The sequence below is a fragment of the Telopea speciosissima genome, chromosome 11 (genome assembly GCF_018873765.1).
Source record: "Telopea speciosissima isolate NSW1024214 ecotype Mountain lineage chromosome 11, Tspe_v1, whole genome shotgun sequence".
NCBI lineage: Eukaryota > Viridiplantae > Streptophyta > Magnoliopsida > Proteales > Proteaceae > Telopea > Telopea speciosissima.
Genome location: NC_057926.1, coordinates 9,562,671 through 9,571,558, shown reverse-complemented (window position 1 = coordinate 9,571,558; position 8,888 = coordinate 9,562,671). Strand labels below are relative to the sequence as shown.

General features: G+C 39.0%; 1 protein-coding gene across 1 annotated transcript; it reads left to right on the top strand.

The window, feature by feature from the left end:
• The first annotated feature begins 6,031 nt into the window (after window positions 1–6,031).
• On the top strand, window positions 6,032–6,583 carry LOC122644759. Its single transcript, XM_043838146.1, has one exon. It carries the CDS (start codon window positions 6,032–6,034, stop codon window positions 6,581–6,583), a length of 552 nt encoding a protein of 183 aa, XP_043694081.1.
• The last annotated feature ends 2,305 nt before the right edge of the window (window positions 6,584–8,888 follow it).

Below are 8,888 nucleotides of genomic sequence, written 5' to 3'. Positions count from 1 at the left end.
GAAACAGAACTCTATTAGACATGGTTCGATCCATGCTCACCTATTCTCAGTTGCACTTGTCATTTTGGGGATATGCATTGGAAACGGCTATATACATTCTAAACAGGGTTCCAAGCAAGTCTATGCCCAAGACACCATATGAGTTGTCGACAGGGGCGCAAGCCTAGTCTATGACACTTTAAGGTATGGGGTTGTGTTTCACATGTGAAATGACAGCATGCAGACAAGCTTGAACCCAGGACTGATAGATGCCATTTCCTAGGCTACCCCAAAGGTACTATGGGTTACTATTTCTATAACCCAACAGAGAAAAAGGTGTTTATAAGTAAACATGCCATGTTTCTCGAGGATGACCAAATTGCACCTAGAACTGAGCCGGTTGTAATTCAAGAGTTGGATAACATGGATACTTAGATGGTCCCTACACCACCATCCGTTGAAACTTCACCACAGGTGATGAATCCTATAGAGCCTAGGCGCAGTGGGGAACAATCAGGGCTCCTGACCATTTGGTTTTCTTAAGCGAGGAATCAAATAAAGTAGAAGAGTTCTACCTGGTCGCCGATAATACAGATATGGATCCCTGCACCTACCGAGAGGCTATAAGAGATGTGGATGCAACTAGGTGGTTAGATGCCATGAAATCCGAAATGGACTCCATATACTCCAATGGCGTTTGGACTGTAGTGGATCCATCTGAAGGCATTAAGCTTATAGGATGCAAATGGATCTACAAGAAGAAGAAAGGCGCCGATGGAAGCGTGGAGAGACATAAGGCAAGGCTGGTAGCTAAGGGCTATACCCAAAGAGAAGGCATAGACTATGAGGAGACCTTCTCACAAGTCGCAATCTTAAAATCCATTCGGATTTTACTTGCCAAAGCCACACTTCGATTATGAGATCTGGCAGATGGATGTCCAGATAGCCTTCCTAAATGGACGTCTTGATGAGGACATTTACATGTCTCAGCCAGAGGGGTTCATTTCCCATGGGGAAGAGAACAAAGTGTGCAAATTGTTGAAGTCAATCTATGGACTTAAACAAGCATCTAGAAGCAGGAACATCAGGTTTGATCAAATGATCAAAGAGTTTGGTTTTGATCAGAACATTGATGAGCCATGTGTCTACAAGAAATTCAGTGGGAGTTCGGTTTGTTTCCTTTACCTGTATGTAGATGACATACTTCTCATTGGGAATGATGTTGGAATGCTCACTTCTGTTAAGAAATGGCTTTCCACCAACTTCTCGATAAAAGACCAAGGTGATGCCACGTATATACTAGGCATCAAGATAGTTAGAGACAAGAAACGCAAAATTTTAGGTCTATCCCAAGCTAATTACGTAGACAAAGTTCTGGAAAGGTCTAGAATGAAAGATTCTAAAAGAGGAAACGTTCCCTTTAGACATGGCATAGCACTTTTTAAGTCACAATGTCCACAGACCCCTGAGGACATAGAAACTATGAAAGGGGTTCCATATGCTTCGACCATTGGAAGCCTCATGTATGCAATGCTATGTACCAGACCAGATAATTGCCATGCAGTTGGTATGGTTAGTCGATTCTAATCAAACCCTAGACAGAAACATTGGACAGCTGTTAAGTGCATCATGAAGTACTTGAGAAGAATAAAGGATTATTTCCTTATTTATGGTGCAGATAACTTATCAGTAGTAGGGTACACAGACTCTGATTTCCACTCAAATAAAGATGATCGGAAATCGACATCTGGCATGATATTTATGCTAGGAGGTGGGGCTGTCATATGGAAGAGTGCAAAACAGAAGTCAACGGCGGATTCCACAATTGAGGCTGAATACTTAGCAGCTTGTGCAGCAGCTAAGGAAGGGGTATAGCTGAGAAAATTTCTCGCTGACATGGAGGTAGTACCTGACCTCGTTAAAGAGCCTATGACTTTGTTATGTGATAACAAAGGAGCCATTGCTCAAGCTAAGGAACCAAGAGCAAATCAGAAGAACAAGCACGTGGAGCGTAAGTATCATCTCATTCGAGAGATTATACAAAGAGGGGACGTATCGATTTCCTAAGTTGATTTTGTAGGTAATTTGTCCGACCCCTTAACCAAGGGACTTACTCCAATAGTATTTAATAGACATGTTGAGAACATGGGGACAAAACCTGTTGGACATTGGGTTTAAATGTACAAATGGGAGATTGTTGGATCTAACGTTTATGTGTCCATCAAACCCGATTTAATTTGATTAAATTAATTAATTTAGTTTTATTTAATTATGTGTTTGTCATAATTATATATTACATCTTCCCAATTCAAATCGTTTTTGTTCACAACTACGGATAGATTTGGGCAATCTGTTCTATAGTTGCTATATTTTACACTTTTACAATAGTGATTGGACCAAAATGTAAATATAGGCACATTTCGTGTTGAACATGATCCATGGGGATTCCCGAATTATTCATCGTCAAGTTGTAGTTGCAACAGGAATCTCCAGTCGTTATTTTCTCTGTACTTGAGAGACACTTGCCATTTTATTTATGTTCCGTACAGTTGTGGAGTGTCAATGGTTGATGTCTACCGAAAGGACTGATTAAATATCGGTTGCTCGGTGTGCACAATGTAAATATTTATGGATGTGATGCTCAATAAAGTTTTCACTGCCCCTAAAGGGAGAACACCAAAAAGAGAGTGAACGGATTTGATTGTGCCAAATCCAAGGCCTTGGTATTTTGTAAAGTGTTTGCAAAGAGTATTTTATTTTATTAATATTAAATTAAATGTATTTTGGAAAAGAGTTTTCAAAGAGTTTTATGGCCAATCAAAGTCCTCCATACTCTCGTCATAAATTATAATGGACCAGAATTGTGGCGGTGACATTTATTCCATGGTTGCAATGGCCCATTATAGGTGTTAGTAGTGTGGGGAGAAAATGTAATAAAATTACCTACCGCAAGGGGTTTTTTCAGGTTAAGCCCTGGTAGGATTGTCTTTTACTATGATTTTGGATAAATTTTATCCTTATGTGTAATTTAGGATAATTTTATGGGCTACCCTTTAGGATCACACCACTTGGTTAGATCTAGACCGTAGGTTTGCCACCTCCTCAATTAGATCTCTATATATGTAAAGAGACCTAAGGCCAAAGATTATTGATGATGATAGAGAAAAAATCATTAGAACAATTTGCACAAAATTGTGAGAGAGCTTAGAGAGAGAAAAAGAGAGTCTTCTTCTTCCTCAAACACTATTGGCCATTGGAGGTGAGGCAAGCTTGGGAGATCTTTTCAAGTGTTGCATTCCTTTGGAGGAACACACCTTTTGAGTGTTCTAGGTGACCTTGCTCTCCCCTTGAGGTTAGTACATTAAAGTGTTTATTGAGATTCTTGCATGCTCATAAAATTTTGTGATTACATGAGAATCCCATCGCTTCCGCCGCCACTAACAATTGGCATCGGAGCGTAGGTTCTTCATTAAACACATGTCAAAATCAACTTGCAATCTTTTTCTTCTTCCTCCATTATTGTGTTTTGAGTTTTTTGAATTTTGAGTATTGTACACAAAATTCGAAGATGACAGTATATGAAACGAACGAGAAGAGGCCACACCAATCGGAACCACCGGCCAGCAGCCACGGCAAGCAGGCATGGCCTGCCAGCCGCACCTGCTGGCCAGGTTGTCAGCAGGTGTGGGGCGGGCAATCATGCGCAGGCGCAGCCCTGCGTGCCGCACGGCTACAGGCCGCGGCCACCGCAGGCCCTGGCAGTGGCCTGCTGCTGTGCACCGCGTGGGCAGCGGCTCTTGCATCTAAAAAAAAAAAAAAGGGTCCATGGGGTTGGGGAAGAAGATGATTTTTGAAATCTTTTATGTGTGCATGTGATGTAGATTTAAAAAGTTCATCTTCTTTATGTCAAATTCTATCTTGTAAGCTCTATTAATAGAGTTCTAGTTGAAGCTATTTTAATGGAGATTGCTTGAAGATGCTCTAATTGTGTTTTGAACACAATAGGACTTTTAACAAAGTTTCCTAATTAGATTAGAAAAGTTGGATTTGTGAGCAAGATTGCTTAATTAGATTAAGAAACTTGTATTTGAATTAATTTCCTATTTTGGATAGGAATCTAAATCTAATTAAGTTGCTCACAATATAATGAGAATTTAAAAGGAGTGGGATTCTGATTTCCTATTTGGAATTGAACTCTAACTATTTTCTCTCATGAATGGAAATTGATTTTAAATAGGAATCCTATCTTGATTAGGAAAGTCCAAATTAAAATAGGATTCTATTTAATTACAAATTGACCCATGGGACCCACTTTATTAATACATGGGTTGGACCCATGGGACCCACACGGTTCGGCCTTGGGCCGACCCACATGGGTTTGACCCCTGGGCCTGTCCATGTGGATCGGACCACTTGGGCCAACCCGAATTGTAAATAAAAAAAATATATATATATGTTTTGAATGAAATATATGCAAATTTTATTTTTAAATTTAAGGTTCCACTTGGAGTGATTAATTGAGAATTGATTGGACATCGAGTTTTATGAGAACCGAAATGTATTTTTATTCTAACGTCGTTTAATTAAAGAAATTTCAGAATAGTTCTTGATATTGTGTAATTAAACAAGTATGTATGAAATTATAATTTTTCCCTCATTGCATTTTATCATGAGATAATATAAAGAATGCGATGCTTTCTTGAGTACATGCCTACCTATCATGTATAGATTGCATATCCAAGTATTAGGTATTAAAGTTGATACTTGAATCATTTTTAAAGAGTTAAAAGTGAGATTATGAGATTTATGTGGTACTAGCACTTTGATTTTGAGCAATTGATCTAACCATTTGTTTTGTAGCATGGAATGGTCATGGGATTAAGTATGTGATGGTTGTTTTATATTTATATCACTTCTTAATTTCCCCCCTCTCTTCTTACCCCATTCTAAATGGTTGTATCCCACTTGGGTAGCCCTATAATTGGAGGGTTGGTTTTCCAAGGTTTTCTAAATAGTTGTAAAATTTTAATCTTTATTTTAAATTCATGAGATGTAATTTAATTTTAAAGTCCAATGAATTTAACCGCTTGAAGACATGAGATCATATTTGAGATGAAAGAAGAGGAATGTGACTTCAAGGAAGACAAATTTTTGAGTGGGAGCTTCTCAAGTTTCAAGGAGTTGAAGACTTTCGAGAATCCCATGACCATACCATATTATTGCTTACTTTATTGGCTTTATATGGTATGCTACAAGTACATAGGGTAATATTTGCTTGTGATGTATGATGATTAAGAGTAACATGGTTAATGCGTAGTAATGTTAAAATTACCTTATTGCCCTCGACTAGGTAAAGCAAGTAATAGTGCGGGAATCTTTAACGGTTAGAATCCCGTGGCCTCCTATCTGTATGAGAGAATGGACTATCCATAGACCACTTTGGGAACTCCGAAAGGCTAACTTTAGTGATCAGTAGATAAGTAGCATGCTCCCATTTCCGGCGTGATAGAAACAATCATAGTAAATAGGTATAGCCTGAGTGTTAGCATTACCTAAAAGCCATGAATTGTTTTAAGGAGATAGGTACCTACTAGACTTGAGTGTGCAGTGAACTCCGAAAGGCTAAGCTGTCACTCAGGTGGCCAAAGTATATTGAAGGTCAACCCTTATATTCGGGTATTGACAGCAAAGTATATACATAATGAACTCCAAAAGGCTAAGCTATGCATATTAAAGGCTTAGAAGTCTCCAATTCACATTTTCGGCTGGGAGGGATGTTGATTTTGTGAGTTACCATTGGAATGTGATGCATGTTTCCTTACTTATTTCGATGGTATGGTTGCTAATTAATTTCTTGTACATTATTTGTAGACCCTAACTACCATCAATATGACCAACAACGCCGCCCTCAATTCCCTACTTAATGATAATAGACTGACCGAGACTAATTACCCTGAGTAGAAGCGAAAGCTTATACTCGTTCTGAAGGCAGAGAAGATCCACCATGTCATTTCTACTGATGGACCTCCCTTACCCCACACCACTGAAGGTGATGACTATGTGGCTTGGGAGACCTTCAAAGAGAAGTCTGGCCACCGCATATATTCTTAGCTCCATTGATAAGAATTTCCAGAGCTCTTGTGATGACCTGGAATCGGCCAAGGATGTGATGGAACACTTAGAGCAGACTTTTGGCAAGCAAGATCGTCTTGCACGCCAACAAATCTCCTTAGCGCTATTCTTTACAAAGATGAATGACAATACCACAATCCAGGATCATATGATGAAGCTTACCAAGATCTTCTCTGGATTGGAGAATAAGAGTACTCTATTTGAGTTGGACTTCAAGATAGAGATTATCTTTGCCTCACTTCCTGACGCCTATAGCTCCTTTATCATGAACTTCCACATGAATAAAGTAGTGGTTAACAACATCTCTGAGCTTACTAACATGCTTATAGTAGCAGAAAGTACGCTTAAGAAAAATAAGGTTGTTTCTCTTGTTACTGAGAATAGTTCTCAGGGTTTAAAGAACAAGAAAAAGAAGAGGACTAAGAAAAGCAAGAAAGGCAAGTCAACCGGTGTGAAAGAGGGAGGAGTGTAGAAGATAAAGGCCACAACTGACAAAGGAAAGTGTTTCCATTGTGGCAAGACTGGACACTAGAAGAGAAACTACCAAGAGGACCTAGCTTCCTTGAAGAAGGACAAGCCAGAGATAGGTATTTTTGAATCTTTTGTTGTTTCTGAATCTCTTATGTTGGTTGGACCAACTAACATGTGGTGTGTGGACTTTGGGTCCACCGTGCACATTTGCAATAAGTTGAAGGGGTTTTAGGGGAGCAGAAGGACAAGAAGGAATGAGTTCACCCTCAAAGTTGGAACTGGAGATGAAGCTGAAGTAGTAGCTGTAGGAACTTTTTTCATTTATTTTAGCAATGTTGGTTATTTGAAAGTTAATAATTGTTATTACTTACCTGGATTTAGTAGGAACTTGATTTCGGTTTCATGACTTATTGATGATGGTTATAAGGTTTCATTTGATAATGATATGATCATTACTCTTCAGGGCAAGTTTATTGCCTCTAGTTTTAAATTGAATGACCTTTACTTTCTCAATTCTGTGTTGAATGAATCCGGTGATTCTAGCATGAATGTTAATGTAATGAAAAGAAAGTACTCTCCAGATAATCAAACGTATTTATGGCATCTTAGACTAGGCCACATAGGGATAGACAGGATAACTAGGTTAGTTAAGGATGGACCTCTTGAAAGTCTAGAGGTTCTGCCATTTCTAACCTATGAATCATGTCTACAAGGTAAAATGGCCAAGTTACCGTTTCCTAAGAAAGGAGGATGAGCCAACGGAACATTAGATTTAATCCACTCAGACGTTTGTGGACCACTGAATATCACTGCTAGGCAGGGTTATCAGTACTTCGTCACTTTCACTGATGACTATTCACTTTATGGCTATGTTTATCTTATGCTCGCAAATCGAAAACCTTTAAAAAGTTCAAAGAGTTCCAAGCCGAGGTTGAGAACCAATTAGATAGGCGTATTAAATGCCTCAGATCTGATCAAAGAGGTGAATACTTATCCAATGAATTCTTGGACCACTTACGAGATAAGGGGATCTTATCACAGCTGACGACACCAGGCACACCACAACAAAACGGTGTGTCAGAGCGTAGAAACAGAACTCTATTAGACATGGTTCGATCCATGCTCACCTATTCTCAACTGCACTTGTCATTTTGGGGATATGCATTGGGAACGACAATATACATTCTAAACAGGGTTCCAAGCAAGTCTGTGCCCAAGACACCATATGAGTTGTCGAAAGGGCGTAAGCCTAGTCTACGACACTCTTGTGCTAACTACTCTCTGTGCAGGACCGAACCAAGGTGGCTATCGCCGAACCACAGCTGATCACCAGTTCTTAACACAACAGCTTGTATTCTGACTTTAGCATCAGAGGGTAATCCCCTGGAGAAATCCTGGGCCCCTTTCTTTTCATCTTTGGTGTGTAGATCTCCTACGTGACTTCATCGTTCAGATTTCAACCGCTTGGTTGCAAGGGAAATTAAAGGGAAGAGAACTGAAGATTTTCAAAAGTAAAAGTAAAATTTTGTAATCTTTACTTAATATGATTGTTTAAAGTATAAACTACTAAGTTTTCTTACCATATTTGTTACCAAAAAAAAAGTATTCTTGGCATATTTGTAATACAATTTTTAGACGTAATTTTTATTTTACTTTTCAAATCTAAGGGATTTGAATGCAAAGTAGAGTGAATTTTAGTAGTGAAATATGCAATGATTTGGAAATAGTGATATTTACCAGAAAAAAAAATTTAATGATATAATCATGTGGTGTAATGACCGAAAAAGTTTCTTTTTCAGGTTTAAAATTTTCACTTCTCTTCCCTTTAATATCTGTTGCTACCGAGATCTTCCTTCCTTTGGTCTGGTCCGGTCTAGTCCAGCGCAATCCTACACAATAGAACTAGAAGGCAGGGAGAGTTAGCACCCTGGGATGTGCCCAAGGGCAGGTCCCTCCGATGCCTAAGTCAGAACTCGAGGTAAAATAATAGTTAACGGGGCTGGAGATGGAGAGTTTGGTTCTGGAAACCTTCCTCCGATGGCTAAAATGAGTCTTAGAGTCCTACCTCCTTTCTCTGTGCTTTTGTTATAAATACCTGACTTCATTCCCTAAAATGGCCTTACTTGCTGCTTAGTGTAATTTAGTCTTCAAGGTAGGTTGATGATTTGAATGGGAATCGTTAATCGAATTGTTAGTGATTATGCCTTTTGGCAGTCCAAGTGTCAAGTACGTTTGTGCATTCCTTCAACGTGATGTCGTGAGTAGGAACCCGGGTGGTTAATAAAAGATCTGCATAGAAAAAAGAG

What these genes read in the sequence shown, in the direction of transcription:
- LOC122644759 (XM_043838146.1), top strand. Translation starts at nt 6,032, where the DNA reads ATGACTATGTGGCTTGGGAGACCTTCAAAGAGAAGTCTGGCCACCGCA.